This window comes from Monopterus albus, unplaced genomic scaffold, assembly GCF_001952655.1.
Source record: "Monopterus albus unplaced genomic scaffold, M_albus_1.0 scaffold23.1, whole genome shotgun sequence".
NCBI lineage: Eukaryota > Metazoa > Chordata > Actinopteri > Synbranchiformes > Synbranchidae > Monopterus > Monopterus albus.
In genome coordinates, this window is record NW_018127903.1 from 1,832,043 (window position 1) to 1,856,461 (window position 24,419).

The following is a 24,419-nucleotide window of genomic DNA, read 5'->3' on the forward strand; positions in this document are numbered from 1 at the left end:
AGCAGGAAAAGCTGTGATTTGCTTTGCTCCCCGGTGCAGCCTTGGTTATTGCCGGTCTTGCCCTTTTGATCCCTGTGGCATGACGGACTGATTCTAATACTGGGCTGACAGTCCCTTTTTTCTCTCTCTAAGACTCTAATAATCCCCTCCCTGCCTCCCCTCCTGTGCAGTCCTCTTTGCTCATCTACTCTTTTATTGGAAACACTGAGGATTAACAATACTATGCATCCCCTCTCCCTCTGTGTCAGTGCACGTCATTTTTTTCTTTTTATGCTTATACAGTATGCCTTTGCCACATATCATGCTTGCATTATGTCACGCTTTACCCTTGGCCTTTCATCCCTCTTTTTCTAAACACAGCACTAAGAGGACTGCTGCTTGGCTTCTACCATGACTATTAGGCATTGTGCAAGGGTGTGATACATTTTTATTAGTTCTTCTGTGGTGCAGCCAGACAGGTGCAAAGGGGGGAGGGAGGGAATTTATAACTCTGAAAGTCACAGTTCTATCTTTTTCTTATGGACCATTGAAGAAATGGTGCATTAGATTGTCTGTATGAGCTGCAGAAAAGTGTCAAAGGTCGGCTCTCTGTGTACTACTCCCTGGTTTATGTAACTGGGACTCCATTTGACAGGAAATCGGGAAACATGGATGTTTTAGTTGTTGCTGACAAGGAAAATCAGTGTCTTAGGTCTTTGGGGGAATAAACAGGCTCTGTGTAGCAGCACTGTTATTATGAATAGGTTGAATGTGTGTGAGGACATGGAGAGCAGGTCACCATTGAATAGTGGAGTGCACACATGGCTCATGTGTCAGATGATTGGATGCCATTTTTAGCTGCTCGTGTCTGTTAGCGCTGGACTGAAGTCTTGCACTGGCATTCTGGTCAATGGAATAACAAGCAAAGGCCCTTATGAATGTTTTAGATGCTCTATTTCTGGAGCATTGGGGTGGTTCTTTAAACAAGTTGCAGGGATGTGTGGAATGATTGACTACAGGTCCAACTGTGTGTGTGTGTGTGTGTGTGTGTGTGTGTGTGTGTGTGTGGGCTGGTTATGCAATAAAGCAGATTCTCCCGGGAATGTTTTAAATATGGGTATTAACGTATGTTTTGACATGTCAAAAATGTTTGTAAGCAGTTTATGGAAAGGGGATTGATGTGTTTTAAAAGAGCAAGTCAGTTGAGCTGTGTTGGGCGGTCAAACATGAAACCACACGACTCATTAAATATGTTTGATACAAAAAAGATGAAGCACAGCTCCCCCAGGTCCCTGAAAAAAGTTAATAACAAATATTTGACAGTTTTATTGTGTTTTTTGTGCTACCAAGCTATACGTTTTATCACTTTGCATTATGCTTTCTCAAAATGCTAGTGATGCACCTAAAGGGGAACAGATAAGGAGGAGACAGACAAGGGGAGAAAATGACAGTGAGCTCAAGGGAAGTCTGTCTTTTTTTTGTCTTGTCTTTTTCTCTCTGTGTGCTGTTATAAAAATAGCTCTGCGGTCCCCTCTATTCCTCAGCCTGCGAACCATGTGTTCTGTTGAGGAGTTTGGCAGAAGCCCCTGAACACTGGTCAGTGCAGCAGCGGGGTCTCAGAGCCTCAACAAAGCTTCCATAGCCTGAACTGGGCAAGAGTTAGAAGCTACTGTGCCTGAAGCCATTTACCCTCAATGTCATAATGCGGTGCCATTCCTCAAGGGATGCTTTATCAATGTGATTTTAATTTCCCATGAATATTGAATTAACCTCCTCCCTCTCTCTCTTCTCTCCTGTTCTTCAGGGCGCTCTCCATGGATATAGACACAGACTATGAGCGGCCCAATGTGGAAACCATTAAATGTGTGGTGGTAGGGGATAATGCAGTAGGCAAGACCAGGCTAATCTGTGCTCGGGCTTGCAATGCCACCCTCACACAGTATCAGCTGCTTGCCACCCACGTGCCAACCGTCTGGGCCATCGACCAGTACCGCGTATGCCAGGAGGTGGGCACGCACATACACATCTAGTGTGAAAAGAGCCACATATAGACAAACTTAGGTACACTTTTGGACATGAAACTGAGACTAATTCAGTTTACTGTGCTTTTCTGACATAAGTAAAACATTTCTTTTCAGACTTATACCAAAAACTCTATTTCATAAATGTTGTGAAAATGTGTATAGTTTTTCCTTTAGCTTAGTGAGTTACACAGGCCTTTAATCCCAACACAGTCATCACAATGAAGTCTAAACTTTTTACCTGATTACAGCTACATAACGCAATGTCTGTGTCTTTTTTGCAGGTGTTAGAGAGATCTCGTGATGTAGTGGATGAGGTCAGTGTGTCCCTGAGGCTATGGGACACATTCGGGGATCATCACAAAGACAGACGATTTGCCTACGGCAGGTGAGCTGATACAGAGGCGCATACACACACACGTAGTTTCAGACTGCGTAGCAGCCAGAACCTAGTTACTGACCCAATAACACAGTTGCTAGCTGACCACAAGTTTAACTACCTTGCAGTGTGTTCCACTTTCACAATTGGTGTAGCCAAGAGATTCCTTTGTCTTGGCTGTGTAATTTGTAGGGCATTGACACAGTTTCCCTTTGCTAATATGTGCTAGCTGTTTGCATTTTAAACATTTAAAAAGTTTTGTTTTATGTTTTCCTGGGCGTAATCCAGCTGCTATGCTTTTTAGTTGAACTCTGTCCTCAAGCTGTTACATCTGTTCTGCACCAGAGATGACTGGATCATTGCTCATATCCTCTTACCCTCCATCCCTCTAAACAAGCTGCAGTATTGGCATGAAATGAAAAAGTGGCTGCGGCTAAAGCTAAATCAGCAAATATGTCTTCAGATGACAGGCACAAAGTGTGAAGATATATTTCATGCATCATGAGTACTGCATATAGACAATTAAATGTTTTTATTTGTTTTATATTCAGTAGTTATTCAAACCTTTTAGAATTTATTGTGTCAGGCACTAAGACTTGACAAACATCCACTCATACATGCATGTACACATTACCATGTGCACCCTGTGTGTTCTCTCAACAGAGGGTGGGTGCACTGTGTGTAACATTTCACCCTGTCACATTTTTGCAAGTGTATTTGTGTGACCGACTGTGCATTTGTAGGTTCCTTGTAGCTCAGTTTTTGGCTCAAATTTCCCCCCTTATGTTGTGTTCTTCCACTTTGTGTCTCTGCATTTGTGCAGTGATATGCTTCTGTTTGTGTGCGTTTCGGTGTGAGCGTGCATGTAAGTCCGCATGTCCTGTATGCCTTGTCAGCCTGCAGTCAGCTGACAAAGACATGAGGCCAGCTCAGCTGTTTTCTGCCTGCCTGACTCCCTGGCATCTGCAGCGCCAGGCATCCGCCTGACCTCCTCTTCCTCCTTTCTCCTATCTCACCTCACCTTCCCTCTCCCTCATCTTACTACCCTGTTACTTAGCTCCTCTTAGCCTGCCCGTGTGCCCTTGACACTTTACTGCTCTGTCACCTTTTTGACACCTTCCTTTCCACCTGGTAGCCTTTTGTTGATGTCATAACTCAAAACATCACATTGTCAGACAGTAGCCAGCCTGTAACATGGTTTGTTAGGGGAGAAACATTTGTGGTTGGGAAAACAGCCTGAAAATAGGCTAAGCCAAACTTAACCTGAGTCAGCCTTGGAATTAACAAAAAGTCATTTTAAAAAGTTACTTTGCTTTTGCTTAATAAATTAAACAATTTCATGTTGCGCTTATAAGCAGATAAAACTTTTATAGTACCATTATTACAGGTGTAATGGCTGAGGAGCGCCTGTGTGCATTTGTGTCTCTTCTTACATAATCTGGCAACTGATGACCTTTTGTAGTTTGGAAACATCACACACGTGCGCGCGCGCACACACACACACACACACACACACACACACAGAAAACTAAACTAGTCACTAGTGGAGCAGCTGGGTGTTACACATTATTGCTGGTGGTAAATTATAGCACAGTGGACTTGTCATATCATTTGACTCACAAGTGCATTCTCATTCAGATGTACTATACTGTATGTACAAATACACTCATGGTATACTCTCAGCTGGAGGTTTATTCACATCTACTTAAAAATAATACAGTCTAAGACGATAGTCCTGCAATGAATGCTCCCTTCACGAAGGTGGTAGTTTTCAGTTTTAGAGAGGTGTTGATTCAACTGCATGATTGTTTTGGACAATATTGTAGTTTTGAAAATGTACTGCATTAGACACAGAGATGATTCTCATATTTAGGCTAGCCTCACTGATGCAAATGGTGTGGACAAAATAACAGGAGCATATGTGAGTATAACACAATACAAATCAACATCACCACAAAATACATCTTCCAAAATGATCAAACTTCAGTACCATTTCAACCAGGTTATCCTGACCCACATCACATCCTGTATGCTCATGCAGAATTAAACAAGTGACATGAAGCTACTACTATGTGCTTTTATTTGTATTTTATGTAGAGCGTACAGGAGGTCATCTGGGTTGAGCTGAAGGTAGAATGTTGAAGTAGGGGTCCTATTTTTTACTGTTCACCATCACTCTCAGACTTGAAAGATAGGTTAAGACTGAATAGGTTTAAAGGTCTTCCAGGCCTCATATTTCATTGGTCCTGTTGGATACCATTGTGAAGCTGTTTCCAAAGAGAACACCATCCCAGTGCCGCCTTTATTCTCCCAAACAAAGTCAGGAAAAAGGCAGCACTCTGTAGTCAAAAACCACCTCATATATTATTCATAAAGACGTTTTTGTTTACAATCACTAGGCTGACAAATCTGCCGGCACATGTCAACTTAAAGACCTTCTTCAGAGCATCACACTCCGCTCAGTTTCTACAATGTCAATAGTAATTACAGAAGTGTTATTTTAACATACAGGTATAGTGGCAATAAGCCTTAGGTTGTTAAAAAAAAGCCAAACTCTTGTCCTTTAACCATGAAAGCAAAGGCACAAACAAATAACATGACCTCAAACAGACTACGATATCAAGATCCTCTGATAATGTCTTAATAGGAATTGCTGTGTGTGTGCTTTGCTAGTGTATATTATGCCCTTGGCAGAAGGAGACTTTATTTTCATTGGTGAAAGTAAAGATGGACTTTTGAACCCATGTCTACACTGCAAAAACAGTGATTTAGTGCTGTCTCTACTCCAGCGATAGTCCCTATTTAAATTTTTACATTTCATTTACAACAAGTGGAACCACCTCTATTGGTTTTTGATTGGCACAAAAGTAAAGTTTGACTGTGAGGTTAAGTAGAAGATTAAACAAGTAGACTAGATGTTTTTTTTTATTTTCAGTGCTCCCTTTGTCTGCTCAGAAAATAGGTCACATTTGCTGTAACATAGGTATTTTGCCTAAAGGGAGATAAAAGAAATGCTTAAGTATTATGTCATGCTGCTTTCAAGTTCACATTTTGGTTGAGCACTTCACATCTTCTGATGAGTACTGTATGCCTTACTAATGTCAATAACGGGTATATTGCTGGCTATCAGTGATGTTTAATGTACAGTACAGTGATGCTACTGTAGCCTAATATACTCCTGGTTTTGTGCTGCTGGGGTCATAAATTGTGTGCTGTTGTGTTGCTGTTTTAAGAAGTAGATCACTAGGAATTGTAGATTCTACCCTGTTAGCATTGTACAGATGATAAACAGTCCAACTCACTGGTCCAGAACTGGATTAAACATTACCTAGAAACAGATATGCACCAACATGTCTCAGAAATATCATCACCAGAGATCAGCTGTAAGTGCTGCTGTCTGCTTGTTGAAACACATCAGATGAGGAAATGAATTTGTATGCATGTGTGTGTGATTTATTCTTAGCTTTCTCTTTGTGGTCCATGTTGCCTCTGAGGGCTTAAGGAGATTTACATAAGATAGAGAAACAGAGTGAGATGGGTCACGGATCACCAATCCGGAGGCCCAGACACACACATAAACAGATCCACCCACACACACACAGACGTGCCTGTTGTGACCCCTCATAGCTCCTCGTAGCCTCATTGCTTAATTGATGGCACTGTCCATGTTCCCACAATACCTTGCAGCAGCTGAACCAGCTTCTTCCATATACATATCACATGTTTTAACATAATATGACAAGATGTTCAGTGACTCGGTACTGATCCCTTTTTTTCTTTTTATCTTTTGTCTCTTTCACTACATCGAAGGCCATGTCTTCTCTCTGCTGTCGTCTTTTCCTCATAACACAACACATCGGCTCCCCTCTGCCATCCTTTTCCTGTCTTATCTGAGATCTCTGTTATTTTGCAAGTACATTAAATTAAGATGTTTTTCTTTCCTACCTTCCCCCTTAGGTCTGATGTAGTGGTGCTTTGCTTCTCTCTGGCTAATCCCAATTCCCTGCGCCACGTCCGCACCATGTGGTTCCCAGAGATCAAACACTTCTGTCCCCGGACGCCCATTATCCTGGTTGGCTGCCAGCTGGATCTGCGCTATGCCGACCTGGATGCAGTTAACCGTGCGCGGAGACCCCTAGCCAAGTGAGATGCCTTCTTTATCAAACATTCAGAGACAAAGTTGGATAGAACCTGCTCCTTGGTGGACTTCAGTGAGGGTTGCATGTTGGGTTTGTCCAGTTAATCAGTTGTCAGTAGTAACAGTATAACAGTAACTGAATCACTACAGGAGAGACATTGACTATTTCTCTGCATCATTGATTGATATTGTCAAGAACAACTTGAAAAGGGAGGCAGCACGGTGATGCAGTGGTTAGCACCGTTGCCTCACAGCGAGAAGGTTCTGGGTTCGGGCCCCACCCGGGACCTTTCTGTGTGGAGTTTGCATGTTCTCCCCGTGCTTGCGTGGGTTCGCTCCGGGTACTCCGGCTTCCTCCCACAGTCCAAAGACATGCAGTTGATTGGTGTCTCTAAATTGCCCATAGGAGTGCGTGTGTGGTTGTTCGTCTATGTGTTAGCCTTGTGATGGATTGGCGACCTGTTCTCATTTGTTACATGATGGGAATAAAATATGGGTGAATTTGGTTAAAATCAGTACTTATCTTAAATTTCTTGTGTTGTTCATATACTGCGATTCCTCCTTCCTTCTCTGTCTGAACAATGCCATCATTAATGTTGTTCTCTTTCTGTCTCACAGACCTATCAAACCTACAGATATCCTTCCTCCAGAGAGAGGTCACGAGGTGGCAAAGGAACTTGGGATTCCATACTACGAGACCAGCATTGTTGCACAGTTTGGAGTGAAAGATGTTTTTGACAATGCTATCAGAGCCGCCCTAATCTCTCGTCGACACCTGCAGTTCTGGAAGTCCCACTTGAAAAAGGTCCAGAGGCCTCTTCTCCAGGCACCCTTCCTTCCTCCACGCCCACCACGTCCCATAGTGGGTATCCCAGATCCCCCTCCGATGGATGGGGAGGGCCCCGATTCCCTTTTCTGCCAGCCACTGTGTGCAGATGTTCTTTTTCTCTTGCAGAGTGGCTCCACTCGTGTCTTTGCACACAAAGTCTATCTGGCTACGTCTTGCTCCAGGTTCTATGACCTCTTCACTCTTGATCTTGGCGGATCATCTATGGTGCCACGGGGGGAGGAACAGGAGACCAAGGAAAACTTGGAGAACGTGGAAGAAGATGAGCAGAGCAGGAGAGGAGCCAAGGAGCAAGCTGGTCGCACTAAGAGCCTGGACATTGATAAAGATGGAGTTGATGGAGCAGTGCGAGGCCTGAATCAATCCCAGCTGCTCCAGCAGGGCTCTTTGAGGACTTCCCAGAGTGATAATGCACTCCCCTCTCGAGCCCAGTACTATCTTGGAGTGCTAGGGACTGGACGAGCACTTTCCGGATGGGGAAGGGGTTTTTTGAGTGTGTGTCTGGAGCATATTGATGATCCCGTGACTGGACGACCACGACTCATGACTGTGGTAGCCATGGATGCACTTATACAGGAAAAGCCATTCAAGGTGATTTGACTTAAATGTGAGAGGTTTACTAAAAATAACATAAATGATTTGAAAATTAGAGATTTGCTGTATCATTACTGCAGGCTTCTGTTTTAGCATAGTTGTTCCGAAGCTGTGTATTTACCTCTTGATTTGCCCTGCTTCCAGGCGGTGCTTCAGTACCTGTACACAGGCAGTCTGGATGAGGGCCGAGGGGATCTAATGCAGGTGGCCACCATTGCAGAGCTACTTGAGGTGTTTGATCTGCGGATGATGGTGGCCAATGTTCTGAACAGAGAAAGCTTCATGAACCAGGAGATTACCAAGGCCTTCCATGTCCGCAGAGCCAACCGCATCAAGGAGTGTCTCAATAAGGGCACATTTGCTGGTAAACATTTGTGCCAACTGTTCAGTTCTTCAATACTTCAGTAGCATTGGTGTCATTGCAGATGTTTTCTATGTATGCATCGGTATATATGTGTTTGTTAATTTGTGTGTTTGTGTGTATGCATGTGAGAGTTGGAGTATCTCAGGAATGTGAGAGGCTGTTAAGGAGAACATGCAAAAAGAATATGCTAACATCCAGCGTTCTCTTCTAGTCCCTGGAAATGTACACTCGGTGTACATTTCAGCGTCAGTGCAGATGTTTTCTATGTATGCATCAGTAGATGTGTGTTTCTTAATTTGTGTTCATGGGTGTGTATACTCTGTGTGCATTTAATCCTGTATTTGCTATGAAATATGCATTTTGTATGTTGTGATTTCTCTGTTTTCTGAAGAGCTTCCAAGTCATCAGGTGACTTGATGACTTCAGTCTGCTTGGTGGTCTTGCGTTCGCTCTTGTGTGCTTCCTGTATCTAGTGTTTGTGTGGTGTTGTCTGTCCCTCTAATCTGTTGTGTATGCATGATGTAGACACAGCATTTGCAGCCAATGCCAGACATCTGCTATCTGAACAAAGCCTGTCTCTCATTCACGTCTTTCTGTAGTTGTCTTCATGATTATAACAAGAATCATCCTTTAAGATAATCATTAGAGATTTAATTAATGTAAAAGTAAAAGCTTTTTGGACAGTTGTATAATTTACTGTATTTATTGCTCAGACATTGAATTCAGGATAGTGGGGATATTTTTGTTTTTTTTCAGATGTAGCCCATTATTGCACTAACATAGTTGCTCTGTTTTCTACTAAAGCTCTAGTCCAGAGACCATACAGGATTTTCTCCGTCACCTACTTTCCAGCGCCTGCTCTCCTTCCCTTACTCTGTGTCAGAAGCTGTTGTGTCCCTCTGTGAATTTATCTCTCTGTTTGTCTACTTGTGTCTACGTCTGTGTGCGTCTGTCTGGCATTCTGTCTGCCTGTGCGTGCGTCTGGATGTCTGCTTTGTCTGTCTTTCCCTCTCTGTAGCTTGGGCTTCTGTGGCACTCCACGAGATGAATGCTCTTTTCCCACCCCGGTTTTAGATGTGGTGTTCCGACTGGATGATGGCTACCTCCCAGCCCACAAGCCCCTGCTCATCTCCAGCTGTGATTGGATGGCGGCCATGTTCCGGGGCTCGTTCATGGAAAGCTACATTAAGGAGGTGAGCTCAGACACCCTGGGGAAAGCTTGAGGATAGAGTTACCTTTAAGTTTTAAGGAGAGATTTAGTTTCTGTCTTCTGAATCCTGGGAAATATACAACATGAAACTCAGGTCAGCCTTTAGGAATGCGCTTATTGCTCACCTGTACTCAACATGTGAAAACAAAAGCAGAAACATCTGACAAAAGAATCAATATACTATATGTGGTGAAGGTAAATGTGTTACTTGGATAAGGTTTTTTTTACTTTAGAGACGTGTGACCTTCATGACATGTACAGTAACCTACACGTGTGTCTGTGCGTGCTTATACATTGTGAAGGTTTACAGCTCGGGATGCTTGAGGTCTTGTTATCAAATTGACCTACAGAATTTTTTTTTTCACCTGCAAAAACAAACATGCACACACTTTGACATTTTTCTGAAGGTATGCTTTAAGTAGCATGAAGCCTTCTCAACGTGTGACTTCCTGTTGCTTGATGTTTGCTGTGCATTGTCAAGAATCAAACCACAGTGCTTGCTTTTGTGTCATAGCACTGAGAGACAGACTCATTTCTAATTGTCTAACAGTAAATACATCTCTATCTGCCTGAAGTAGCTTTTTTTTTCCAGTGAACATAATCCACAGGTTTTCTTTTCACATACATCATACCAAGCAGAAGTATTAAATTGCTGACTTATTAAAGTCAGTGTCTAGTTAGAATCATTGCAACATTTATGTGGGGTCTCAAGCTTGTGACAGCAGAATAAGATTGCTGCACTGACCCATCTCACTACATCAAGTAAACCTAAAAGAGTTTAAGGTTAGTGTTACCCAAGTGATGAGTGTGGTTACTCAGATTCTTGTTGCTGGTTACTCGCAGGACCTGTGCACTGGGCCGGACCTAACCAGACAGGTTAGCTGCCGTTAAGTCGATGCACCCCGGACTGTGTTGCAGAACCACATCCCTGCAGTATGGCTACTTTCAGTGTCAGCAGGTGTGGTGCAGAACCACATCCCTGCAGTATGGGTACTTTCAGTGTCAGCAGGGTTAGGGTACCTAGATTCAGGCCCTCAGAGGGATTGGAAGTCATACTGTACTCAGAAATGAGTAGAGAGACAATAAATGAAAATGGCATATGTTTAATTTAGGTGTAACGCTCAAAGTTATAGAGCTCCTGTTAGAAGAAAACTAATGTAGATAGAAAACATTTTGTCTTTTTGTGTTTCCATGCGAATAGCCTGGATTTTATTCCAGAACACACCATGCGAGTGGGTGTGGGGGAAAAAAAAAGCCATTGCAATTATTGTGGCCGATGGTGAAAACAGGACATCAGCATCACTGAGGGGGCTGCTGGTGGGTTGCCGGTGTCTATGGTTACTCTAAACGATTCATGTTAGTGACTATTGTGGCATTGTTTATGGCATGAAGCTGGCACAGCATAGAAGGCAGGGGGCCTGGAGAAAAAGACTCAAAGACTGACTGCATAATGAAGTTTTCAGCGTTTATGTTTCAGATCATCAGTGGATTTGTGTTTTGTATGCTCATTGTGTTTGCATTTTTATGGTGCTAGAAAGCTTTGTGGTGCTAATTAGTGAATGACGTTTTATATGTCAGCAACAAGTTGCAGTCACTAGGTTGTTTGATAGCTTTTAAATTTACTTCCTTCCTCTGCCAGGCATTCATGTAGCCTTTACAGTGTTGTTAATGTACAGATACCATATTCAGAATGGCCATTTACTGTCTGTTTATCTTTTTTTCCTTTTGAGATCTTCACAGATAAATGCTAGTATGAGAAGATGTGTCAGCATAACTGAGCAGAAATGTGACATTTGAAACTGGTCTTCCACCAGAAGCAAAGCTTTTAGAGCAGGACACAATAACATAATTGTGCACCCTTAACACAGCAGATGGTGTAGTTCTATTCTTTTACTCTGAGAGAGAATCAATACTGGAGGAAGTGTTAAGAAATGTTGATGTTGGAGATTTCCAAAAAAAAGTTAAAGTATGATATTGGCAATGAAATTACCTTATAGGATCTGGTAAATCATGCAGATAATTAAATATTACTGGTGTTCAACATTAAGTAGAATCACAACTAGGCACATGTTTAGGCCACCTGAGTGAAGACGTTTCAAGTGAAGGTTGATCTTATTCAGTCAATTCTAATATTAAATCAAGCACAAATCTGTTATGAATGTTAATAAAGTTATCTGCTTCTCCCCAGTTTTACTCATTTGCTTATTTCATGAAAATATAAATATAAAATTATTCAAAAATTGGTGGTTTGGTGATTTGAGGACGTATGGATCACTTATATGGCAATTCAAAAACTGTAGACCTCAAGTGTGAGAGTAGCATGTGATCGGCCAGTGCTGTTCTGTTGTTGTGCTCATGTCACACTTCCTTCTTGGTATTTTTAGGTTCACACATTTCAGTGTTCATGCTGTTGTGTGAAAAGATGGCTAATTTTGTGCAGAACAACAGCTATATGTTTCAAACTGACTTATTATCATTATTTATACTATTATTGGTATTGGCAACATTATAGATGTTTCATACAATACGCACATTTGTGATAAAACTGCATGGACGGTGATTACAGCAGTTTTAGATATGGTGCAATAATAAGAAACTACAAGTCAAAGGTTTGCTCTCTGCGTAGGCAGTTATACAAAATGACCACTGAGTGTGTCATGGTACACCCCTGGATTATGTTCTAAGTGTGCGTCTGTGGTTTTGTGTTCACCGTGCGTGTATGCATCCTAGTGGAGTGTTACCTGTTGAGAGGACTAACTTGTCCAATGTGAGAGTCTGTTAAGCTTCTGTCTCACTTGCAAGAAAAGGAGAGACCTGTTTTCTTACTCTTTCTTATCAACTTTATACCTTATTTGTGGTGGCGGCTGTGTGACTCACTGCTGTTTTTTCCCTCACCCACATGTTTTTGACTGTTTTGTATTTTACACTCATTCCAGGATTTTATCTGGTTTTCTGATGTTTGTTAACAAATTCCACGAAAACACCAACTTTATCCCACCAAGAAGTATTGTATTCATCTGTGTCCAAAACTTGAGTTAGCTTATTTGCCTGTACACACGTCAGTGAACCGAACTGTCATACTGTTTTGATATGTTTCTTCATTGCAAAAGTATGGGCATTGTAGTTTATCTATAAACAGTTCTGCAGAATAACAGCGATGACTTTCACAATCTGTGGAGAGCAGGTTCTGTAAGTCAGAAGCCACTGTGCATGATTTTTGACAGACATTTTTTCTTTGTCTTTTCAGATTATTCAAAGTTCTGGGAATGTCTGTTTAAAACTTGGAGGCTCTCTAAATGCTCTCATTTTACAGCTCCTGTAGTAAAGGCAGAATGCCACATTTATTGCAGCATCTGTATTCTGCCTCAGATGGCACTGCGAAGCACTGAGTGCAGCTGCACCATTGGTCTCTTTTAGATCTGTTTGGATTGATCAGTGCTTTGTTATCAGCTGATGAGGTAATGTTAGTGTCAGCTGTCGCCCTCAGTCTCTCCCTCTCAGCATGTCTCTTTTATATTTCCTCCACTGAATACGCTTGCTCATACAAGCTTGAGTCCATGAATCCATCACATTTGACAGTCTCCATTTGTGTGTGAGACAAATATATTTGTCCTACTGATCAGACTCTATTCAAGACATTGTAAAATTCTCAGTAAACTTCAGCCAAAGTCAGAAGGTGGTCGATATGTAGCAAAACAAGCCAGCAGATAGTGACTTAAAGGAACTACTCAGACTGTGAAAGTCGCTGCAGTTATTAGTCTGCTGTTTATATATAAACTATTGTGCCCATATTTTTCAAAATGATGAAAGATCTCACCCAGTGCAACGATGTGGCTCACTGATGTGCTTTTAGTAGTCCCTGGACATCAACAGAGCCCTGTAGAACAAGTAGGTAAGATAAATCAGGCTTTAGATACACAGATGAACCTTGTTCATAGGATACATTCATTGCTGCTTTGGTGTTTTCATTGTATTTGTTGGCTATCACAAAAAAGATATCTCCTGATCTGTTTATCATGCACTGGGGATTGGTATCTCACACTGCATGTTTTTTTTTTTCTTCTATGCCTTTCCATTGTTAGCCTTTATCATAATTTTCATTTAGAGCCTGTTAAACTCCTGTTTCACTTAGGACCCACTTTATATGTGTGCAAATAAACTACTTAATACTAAACTGGTTAATGATAAACTAATAATTTACCTCTATGATGTGAGAATGAACAAGCAAAAGAACACCAGTCAGTACAGCTTTGGTCTTATCCACAAATGTCCCGTCACTGTGGATGTGTCCATTCATTAATGCTTCCTGGCCCCAGCTGGGCCTTTAAGTTCCAGAGACCACCCTTGTCTTGGTGTTTTCACTTTTTTATTCATAACGAGAGGTCGCACCAAGCTGACATTCTCCTAATTGGTTATGGGAGTGGAGGTGTAAGAGCGCCTCAGTGGGTACCCTCAGAAAACTCCCGTAGAGGTCAGGTCTTAACTCTCATCATTATTTACCTTTCTTTCCATACTCCCTGGGGTTTGGTTGCATTAGCTCCTGATGAATTTCTCTTGGTGGGACTTACAGTACTTACCCTTACTTATATACATTTATTTAATTACCCATATATTGTGCTACAGTGAAAAGCAGCATGACCAGTGCCTTCTGTGATGCTAAGCTCTAATTGATAGTATGGTGACATCTAGAGGCTGTCACAGGTGATACAGTATGTGTATGTATGTATGTGTTTGTGTATGTATATGTAATATAGTGGACTTGGGTTTTGCAATTAAACTTGAGTTTGGTCCTAATCAGGTGTTTCATATGTACCTTAATGTTAGATATGTTTAAGTGTGCATGTTTGGACTGGTCCTGTCATCACTAATGATCACCTAAACATCTGTAGGTATGTCCAATGATTATTTTATTTTGTTATAACAACATAATGTGATGCACACTTTCTCCTTGGAGAACATTTGTACAGTCTTTCTGAGTGATTTATGGAAACTGCGTACATCTTTGATGCACATTAGCTTTGCATCTCACTGTGTTCAGCCTAGCAAGCCCGCCTGTGTGTGCTTTAGGATCTTTAGCATTAGCCCTATTGCTCGCAGCAGTGGCCCACACACAGTGCTTTCATCTGAACCTAGATCAAAGGGAATGTGATCAGAATAGGATACCCTCTGCCCTTTACCTCCAAATGCTGCTTTCATTGACATTATCTCACCAATTTCTAGCCAGTTATCCTTAACCTAGCATATGTGAATTTTATATTTTAACATACTCAAAATGCATGTGCAGAAGAAGTTACACACGGTAGTGTTTATTCCCTTACTGTAGCATAAACACGTGTAAATACATATTTTCATGACAGCCCATACAACCTTTCATTTCTCATGTTTTTTTGTGTTTCTGTTTGATCTGGTCATTCTCCAGGTACCTATTCCTAAAACCAGTACAGCGTGTATGCGTGGAGTGCTGGAGTTCCTGTACTGCGGTCTGCTGACACCCTGTCCAGGTCTAGAGCCCATGGAACTGATCGTTCTGGCCAACCGTCTCTGTTTGCCACGTCTTGTCGCCCTCACAGGTAAAGAAGTGCCTACTTACTTGTACCGACTATAGATGTTAGAAGATTCAACATTTTTATTTGCCATTTATGCATAAACAGACAGTCTAGGCATATAAGAATTCTTGTGCAGGGCTCTCCTGGAGTCCAGAGTTTTTAAAGCCAAAAGAACAAGCACCTAGTCTAAATATAAGATTACCTAAGAATACAAAAAACAACAATACCCAAGATACAAAATAGTTGATAAAAGTGTGGATGCAGGAATAAGGTAGCAGGTAAAGTGAGGAGTTTCAAATATTGCACATGGTATTGCACCTAATGGAATTCTATATGGTATTCTACTTAGTAGGGTAATGAGGGCACAGGTTTTTCACATTTTATATTTGCCATCAGTCTTACTGCGGCAGGGAAAAAGCTGTTGTAAAGTCTAGTTCTGTGTGTGATGATACCGTCCGCCCTGCTGTGCCTGAGGCTGTAGGTGCAGTTTTTGTGTCTGAGCAGAGTGTGAGTTGGGTGGCATGGATCCCTGATTATGTTCTCTGCCCTTTTGCAACAACGCTTTGTGTATATTGTGTCCATAGCAGGCAGTATCCCCTTTGAAGAGCCTTCCTCTCTTCCTGTGTGTTGTTACCATACCAGACTGTGATGCCAGTAGTGAGGATGCTCTCTACCAGCCCTCTATAAGCCTGGTTGAGAGGGTGACTGTTCAGACCAGCTTTTCTGAGCCGCCTGATGGAAGTATATCCACTGCTGGGCTTTCTTCACCGTGTTCAGTGACCAGCTCAGGTCAGATGTCACCAGTCCCAGGAACTTGTGGCTGTCAGCCCTCTCTACCTCAGTCCCTTTGATGGTCAGAGGCAGCAGAGGAGAGGGGTTCTTCCTGAAGTCTACTATTATTTCTTTTGTCTTGTTTATATTGAGGATGACGTCATTCTCCTCTCCGTAAACAAGAATGTCGTTCACCAGGCTTCTGTAGCCCGACTCGTCTCCCCCCTTGATGAGGCCCAGAATGGTGGTGTCATTAGCATATTTAATGATGATGGTGTTGTCACGGTTGGAGACACAGTCGTGGGTGTACAGGATGAAAAGTTTGGGACTGAAACAGCAGCCCTGCGGTGAGCCTGTGCTGATTGTGAGCTCAGTAGACACCCGCCCTCCCAAACTGACCACCTGTGGTCTTTCAGTCAGGAAGTCCAGAATCCAGTTACAGGTGGGAAATGGGACACCGAGGTCTGCCATCTTCCCAGTCAGCCTGCCCAGGTGAATGGTGTTTTAATACAGAATTGTAATCCAGGAAGAGCATCCTAACATACGTACTGCTGTTGTCCAGGTGTTTCAGGGTGTGGAATAAAGCCAGAGCCTTTGCATTGTCCACTGATCTGTTGGTGCGGTAGGCAAACCAGAGGGGGTCTACGGTGTCTGGGACCATGTGGTTAATGTCTGTGAGGACCAGTTTCTCTAAGCACTTCACGGCGACTGATGTGAGCACCACTGGCCTGAAGTCGTTCAGAGTGGATGTGTCTGATGTCTTAGGGACCGGTATGATAATGGATTTTTTTGAAAACACAAGGAACTATTGCTTGGGTTAAAGACAGATTGAAGATGTCTGTATACACACTAGCTCGTTGATCCCCACAGGCTCTCAACACTCTGGGGGGGCACCGTCTGGTCCCGCCGCCTTATGGGGGTTGACCTGTTTCAGGGCCTTCAGGACCTGTGTGTGCGTCACCTGATAAGCAGTGTCCCCCGGGTCACAGTTGGATTTTGAGGGGGTGTCTGTGTTCAGCCTGTCAAACCTTGCATAGAAGTTGTTAAGCCTGTCCAGGAGGGTGGCGTCCTGGGAGACTGTTATCGTTGGTTTGTTCCTGTAGTTTGTGACTGCCTGGATTGTTATTCAGGTAACAGCTCTCCGGTTTTTGGAAGTATGCCCTCTTTGCAGCTCTGATGTACCTCTGTAGCTCATACCGGGTTGTGGTAGTGTTTTATCTGTACACATTATAATGAATGACTCGGTCAGAGATCGTAGGTGTCGTGAGTTGCGAGGCAGATTCTAAAACTGGGAGATAAAATTCACACTCACGTCAGAGGTACATGTAAAGAAAATATTAACATGATTATGTCCATTTTGTGCATCTTCAGAACAGCATGCTGTGGATGAGCTTCTCCAGTTGGCAGTGAAAGGAGCTGACATTGATGGACAGGTGTTGGCTTACCTGGAGCTTGCACAGGTCTGTCCCTGCAAAATTGTCTTTCTCATTTAGATAATGGTCAATTAAACATTTTTATTAATGTTTTTTTTTTTGAATAATGACTGAATTATTTAAAGTTTTTTTTTTCAGTTTAGCTAAAGTACGAGTGAATTGAATGTTCACCATAAATTAATTTGATTAAAGTTGATCTTAATTTGTTCAAATTAGAATTTTGTTCTTTAACTTTTATCCCACCTCTTTTTTTTTCTCCTCTGTTTTTCCTTTTGCAGTTTCACAATGCCAAGCAGCTATCAGCTTGGTGTCTCCATCACATCTGCACTAATTATAATAGCATCTGCCGCAAGTTTCCCAAAGACATGAAGGCCATGGCTCCAGGTACAGATGTCTCATCTGTCTCCTGATAATTTGCTTCTTTCACACATGCAGCTTCCCCTTTAATAAACTCCTCCAAAACAAATAAACAAACAAGCAAACAACTATGTCTTGCAACAGGTACATTAAAGGCAACATCCATCCTCACCTTTTATGAAGGTGTGATTCCACATTTTATTAATAACAGGTTGTACTATGACCACATATCCACAATCACCGCTAAAAGTGAAACACTTTCATTTCATTTCTTTAGCTTCAAAAGGTGTCTCAGATCTTTTTATGGAGGTTTGAAGTGCTTCATCATGTTTTGTTCACGTATCTTTTGTCTTCCTCTCGGTAGAAAATCAGAGGCACTTTGAGAAGCACCGGTGGCCTCCTGTGTGGTTCCTGAAGGAGGAAGACCGCTATTTGCGATCTCAGAAAGAGCGCGAGCGCGAGGAGGAGATCTTGCGCAAGCAACACACTAAAAGGGGCTGGTGCTTCTGGAGACACCCATCCTCCTCGCCGCACGTCTCCTAAAGGGTTTCCTCCACTGACTTCTTTATCCTTACTTGGGTCATCATACCCAGGAAAACAACCCCCTCCCTAACGCATACAGAGGTGGTCGGCTTTGAACCTTCTGTTGGTCGAGAAATTACTCTCAGTGCTACTATGCCTGTTTTGGGGGAATGTATGTGCCTCTTTATAATTGTGGGTGAGTTTATGGGTGTATTTTGGTATGCTTTAGTGACAAGTGTGGACTTAACTGAAGGGTATATACATGGATGTGGCAGTGCATGTGAGTGGTGTTATGAGTGATGCTTCCAGGTTGAGTGCTTCCTAGGCGCACTGTTCTATAATGGCTTGCATGCAGTGCAGCCCCTCATCCCATCCACAAGAGCTCTGTCCCTCCACCAGCACTCACAGCGTTTCAGCCTTTGAGTGATTGGACTATGAGCAAGGGCTCTCTCTCTGTCTCCATCCTTCACATTGCCCTTAAAGACTTGCACACTGACCACTGCAGCTCCTCTTGGGGAGCATACCTCTGCCTTCACTTCTACTCAGACTGTTAGCTTGCACACACAGACCTGTGTCCAAGATCCACCCCTCTAAAACCAGCAATGGACTCCCAGGAATGGACACTGACAATGTAATTATTATTATTTTGATGTTATTTTACATCTTTATATATTTTGTGTGTGTTCTAGGACACTGTGGCGCACACAACTCCCAGTAAGGTTTGAGGCCCTTGACGACTGCAATTGCAACCGCAAAGTTGAGACTGTTAGTCGAGAGCCTAGGTTTGGTTAACCTTAAAATTGTTAAAACAATCTAGTAGGCTTGATCATAGCTATCAGCCTCCAGTCTTGTCCTGACATGGTTTTTGGTGTCGACCATTCACCCCTTCACCCTCCATCCCCTCCTGCTGCACACCACACCTACAAAAACACACACACACACAAGCTGTCCTTGATGAGTTGGATTCACCAAACTGCACTTCAGACAGTGACCACTCTGTACCACTGATGGGGTTAAAGAGGGCTAGCCTTACTTGATACTTCTGCCATGAAGGAATGATGGATACAGCATTAAACAAATGAGCTTGCAACATCCACCCATGGCCACTAGGTTGCATTGAAGCACCCAAGCCAGCCTGCCTTTACACCCCTACACCACTGGGGGCAGCATTACTCAGGGCCCCAGCACTAACCTCCACACTAACAGGAGTTTGTATGCCTGTGATCTCTTTACTCTAGTTTCAGTTATTAAGATTGTCAATATAATATCAATCCTTATAAAGTGTTAGAAGAAAACTAAAGCACATGCACAGTATTAGTAGTGCATTAAAAGAAGTATATCTATAGATTTTCACCTGATTCTCAATACCAAAGCTACGATTCTTTCTTCCTCACTTTCTTCATTTCTGCTTCCCTGCTTCCTTTACTGGTAAGACAGGAGGGTGGAGAGAAGAAAAGGTGACTTGTAGGAGAGGGAGGCAGGATATAAGATGGTAATATTTGAATCCTTCCTTGTGGTGGCATTTTCAGTCTGTGGTATTAGGGGAAAAGTGTCACTGCTCTACACTGCCTTCCATTCCTCCTGCTGGAATTGAAAATGGTGCTTAAAATGCAATAAGACAGCATTCACATGAACACGCAGACACACATACGGTTTTATGTTCACAGCTTAACATTCTGTCTAATTGTTTAGCGTTTACCTGCAATGAATGTGCAGAAATGTGAAGATGATGTTCAAATATGTCACATAAGTTTTTCTTTTCTATACACTAACAGTCTGTAAGAGGCCACAGTTGGTCAGTGAATGTGTAGATTTCTGTTCTTACATACAGTGGTTGCAACCTTTTAATGCCTTTTACTGCTTTTATGTTCAAAACCAGTGCGATCTGTTTTGCTTCCATATTAACCAGGGAAACAATATTTACTTTAGATTGAATTTGAAATTATGAGTGTCGTCTCAAAGGAAAAGGTTTGATTTTAAACCGCATAAGAGAGCAGCTCACATTTTCTCAAGAAGAGTGCTAATTTCTTTGGGCTTTAGTCCTGAATGTGAAAACAAGACTTCATGGTGATGCGTTTCTATTAGCACGCTGTTCTATTTGTGGGTCTGTGCACCTCAGCTTTACCCTGGCACCTGCAGGAGATAGACTGTGTGAGACATGTGGGTTCTGCCATTCTCAATGGGAGGTGTGTTAAAGTCATTGTCAGCTACCGAAATGGAAGTCAGATAGGCCCTTATGAGGCCCAAGTGAGAATTGAGCTGATTCCTCTAGGAAAGAATGAAAGTGGAGTAAAAGTGAACAAGTCTCAGTCAGCATTACAAGCATCCTACACCATTTGGAGTGATTCCACAGATATTTAAATACATCCCAGTGCAGAGCTATGGGACTTTAAGAGGAGAAAGTTGAGGGACAGTTTTGATGGTCTTCTGTAGCCTCTTTATTTAGTTGCCTGTAGAAGGAATAGCTATTAGATTTATCTTGTTATTGCTTGGGATGACTTGTTAAGCCTCTTGTGTTGGTCCACGTGCCTTACAGTTGGCCAAAACTGAGCAGACCTACAGAAAGGTCCAGCAGTGGCTGGCATGATGGACACAGTAGACAGTGGCCATGATAATGCTGTAACTGCAAATTGGATTATGGTGTTGCTTTAGATGTTATCCCTCTTGAGGCAGCTCGAGCCACGCCTAAAGAGAATATTAAGGCCTACTGCTCTATGAGCTCTTGGTTTGAGCTCTACAAGCTCTTGGTCTAATCATAGGGCCTTAGATCATTCTACTCTTTTTCTACACTGATAATTATTCAGATGTAGAAAAAGAGTGGCTTCATGGGATTCTCATTCGATCAAGTGATTGTGAGGTAGCATTAAAAATGAGCACGGACTGACCTGTGTACTGGGTAGGGTGCAGCCACTTTTAGAATGAGGTTAATTTGCATGTTGGCTTAACTTTGTCCTTATGACACTTGGAATGCACTTTTTTGTCTGTGACTATACCTTTTGTGTTCTTTGCTGGAATCGTTCCTGATGTAAGATTATTTCTAAACCTGATGATTGTAGCATAATGTTTCCACTGAAGTCTTTCAAATTTTCTCACAACCTTTTCAGTGAGAAGCTGAATATCATGAATTGTCCAGCTTTCTTTTAATGGCCTATTTGCCACTGAACCCCACAGTAGCTTTCTTATTGCTTTGTGGCTTTATCCACATGTTCAGTTTTACCAAATTAGCTCAGCACAGCTTAAAGTAGCAGCACTAAATATGCCACTTAAATCGGTGGTAGAAAGTAACTGAATACATTTATTTAAGTAGAGTTTTGAGGTACTTGTACTTGAGTGTTTTAATTTTGAGCTAATTCTTACTTTTAGAGGGAAATATTGTTCCTGTTATTGCCACTACATAAATCTGTTTGTAAATCTGTAAATCTGTTTTATAACTTTAGCTACTGGTTACTTTTCAGAATCAAAGTAGCAAAACAAAATACAGTATAATTGAAAGACTGTTGATCTCTGGCAGAAAATTCACAAGCTACGCAGCAGTAATTCAAATTATAAGATTATAAACGTGTTAAAATAAGCTCCACCTTTACCAGCTACAGCATTAAATGTGATGTACCCAATAATGCATCAATAGTTATAATCCAATAATATATGTTAATGTAAATTATGCCATTCTGCATAATGAGTACTTTTAGTACTTTAAGTATGTTTTGATGCTAATACTTAAGTAACATTTTGAATGCGGGACTTTTACTTGTAACAGTATTTTTTCACTGCGGTTTTGCTACTTTCACTTAAGTAAAGAATCGGAGTGCTTCTTCCACCACTACTTTAAACAATAGGCTGGGACATCTACAGACATTTGAGTTAAAGAGTCAAATGAAGAGGATCTGGTGCTGGTGCTGTCCCCTTTTATGTTGTTATTCTAGATAAGATTATTCCTGTGATTTTTTAAAATATTGTGTTTAGGGCATAAAATTGAAAAGCATAAAAAGCTAAATTTCACCTGCAGTTGAGTATTGTAATGCACATATTTTAGGAACATCCTATCTAAATGGCTCAAAGTATAATGTTTGGGTTTAGCCTGCATCTAGTGTATATAATAAACTGGGTAAAGCATGATGCATGAATCTAGCGTTAGGCATAGACTTCGGTATATACCGTAGTTACAGGGACCTGAAAATTCTCATGAGGTCATGGAAAAGTTTCGAAATCAACAAGGTAACACAAAATAAATTACAAAAGAAAAGTGAGAATTGTGGAAAATAGACGCGGAGTCACAGAGCAGGAAATGTCGAGACACCCTGATTAGTAGAGAGGAAGAAATGCAGGGGCAAAAAGTGAAACCTTAGTAGCTTTTCTCAGTCCTCACTATGTTCGCCACACTGGCCCCAACAGGCCAAAGTTACATCTTGTCACTTCGTGATGTAGGGTTGTGATTGTCTAGTCCTATAATATCACATACATTTTATTGTCACATTCTCAGTTACTTTAGGTGGAGCTTTTCTTCCTTTTTTTACAGGCCTGACATTTCTTTTTTTAATGTGAGATCTAAGGACCCAGAGAACACCTTGTTTTTATTCTCTTTTGCTGTGCCTTTAGTGAAATCTCACTCTTTTTTTTTTTTTTTTGGCTCTGTACAGGCTCAAACCACCTTCTGGGTTCAAATTAAAGTTGATTAAGCCAAGAAATACACATGCGAACACAGAAATTAAAGTAGGCAGCTTTCTTTAATGTACAGTATCTGTAGACCTTGTGTGAAGTGGCATGTTTTTGTTTTTTTATGTTAGTTGAGGCATAAACAGTTACTAGCTGTCGGGGTCATAGTGAAAACTTCCAGTGATAACAGGATATGGAGCTTTAAAAGTTGACTACATAATATCATCTATGCTATAGCTACACAACAGATAACAGCAGATGAATTATTAAATGACCAAGAAACCCAGTAAACCAGCAATTCTAAAATAATGTTTTCAGACTCTTCCATGTGCCTGCACTTCCTATTATGTAGCCTAATATTTTTTGCTAAGTATGTTAAGTCTTTATATTTACCAGTTTTCTTGATCAAAATTTAAATCTCTTATTACTTTTCCACAATCTCATTATCTGTTTCTAAGCCAAATTCAGTCATGTTTCCTATGGCTTCCACTATTTCACTATTTCACTATTCACTATTTCACTATTTCAATTTAATATGTGGCTGTCACTCAGTCCGTGTGTTCTTAGTTGGGGACTAGCATTTTTAAACTACTGGTTGAATGAAATGCAGGTATTGGCTGTGACAACTATATTAAAGCATATACTGCTTTAATGGAGATGTTAGTCAAAGTACAGTACAGTGTTGTGAATTCCCACCTGCAATCAGGCTCTCACCTCGTAACTGCTCACCAAACCGTATCTAAAGCTGGTGTATACATGTGTATGCACCAAGAGGCCCAGGACAGGGAGAGTGTTTATATAGACATCTATGGTGTTATTAATCCCTGGTCTATTCTGTAATTTTTAAGCGGTTCATATAAACTGTGTAGTATTATGCACTTTTGTTTCCATTGACTCCTGAGTTTTATTAACCCTTACTGCTCATGTTACTGTGCTTATTACAATAAAAGGCAAAATAGCACTCCACACTCACAAACTATTAAGGGCTTTCAAGAAAATATACAACAATCAGAATGTTTTGCTGCTGTTGCAAAAAATGTTTTGAAACTAAAAACTTTTTAATATTTTGAACCACTGTGATTTGTACAATTAAAAAAAAAACTAAACTTTTTTCCTTTTTGCCATTTCAGTATTTTGATGTTTGACATGGACTTTATTAAAATGGTTAATCTTTTGAACTTGCGTTACATTTGTTATTATGCATTTTCTTGTGTAATTCATAGACTTTTCTGATACCTGAGCTTTTCTGTATGTTCCATTTAATGTTACTCGTTTTCAAGATATGATCCCAGACTGTGAACATCTAAAATGGGAAGAGGAATGCAGCTGCTGCCTTGCAATAAGATTTAGTAAATGCAAGAATAGATGTACAGTGGGTACAGAAAGTATTCAGACCCCCTTAAATTTTTCACTCTTTGTTATATTGCAGCCATATGCTAAAATCATTTAAGTTCATTTTTTTCCTCATTAATGTACACACAGCACCCCATATTGACAGAAAAACACAGAATTTGACATTTTTGCAGATTTATTAAAAAAGAAAAACTGAAATATCACATGGTCATAAGTATTCAGACCCTTTGCTCAGTATTTAGTAGAAGCACC

The 24,419-nt window shown here is 41.4% G+C and overlaps 1 protein-coding gene across 6 annotated transcripts in view; it reads left to right on the forward strand.

Moving 5' to 3' along the window:
* Positions 1–21,801, forward strand: part of rhobtb4 (Rho related BTB domain containing 4) — a 40,877-nt gene extending 19,076 nt beyond the window's left edge. For all 6 annotated transcript variants that reach the window (XM_020594425.1, XM_020594423.1, XM_020594424.1 and 3 more), the window contains 10 exons: positions 1,784–1,985; positions 2,285–2,388; positions 6,337–6,522; positions 7,136–7,955; positions 8,103–8,322; positions 9,397–9,515; positions 14,952–15,102; positions 17,221–17,309; positions 17,561–17,666; positions 18,004–21,801. In XM_020594425.1, coding sequence (XP_020450081.1) covers positions 1,794–1,985; positions 2,285–2,388; positions 6,337–6,522; positions 7,136–7,955; positions 8,103–8,322; positions 9,397–9,515; positions 14,952–15,102; positions 17,221–17,309; positions 17,561–17,666; positions 18,004–18,182 — 2,166 coding nt within the window. In that variant the 5' untranslated portion in view covers positions 1,784–1,793 and the 3' untranslated portion in view covers positions 18,183–21,801. The remainder of the gene's footprint in view (positions 1–1,783; positions 1,986–2,284; positions 2,389–6,336; positions 6,523–7,135; positions 7,956–8,102; positions 8,323–9,396; positions 9,516–14,951; positions 15,103–17,220; positions 17,310–17,560; positions 17,667–18,003) is intronic.
* The last annotated feature ends 2,618 nt before the right edge of the window (positions 21,802–24,419 follow it).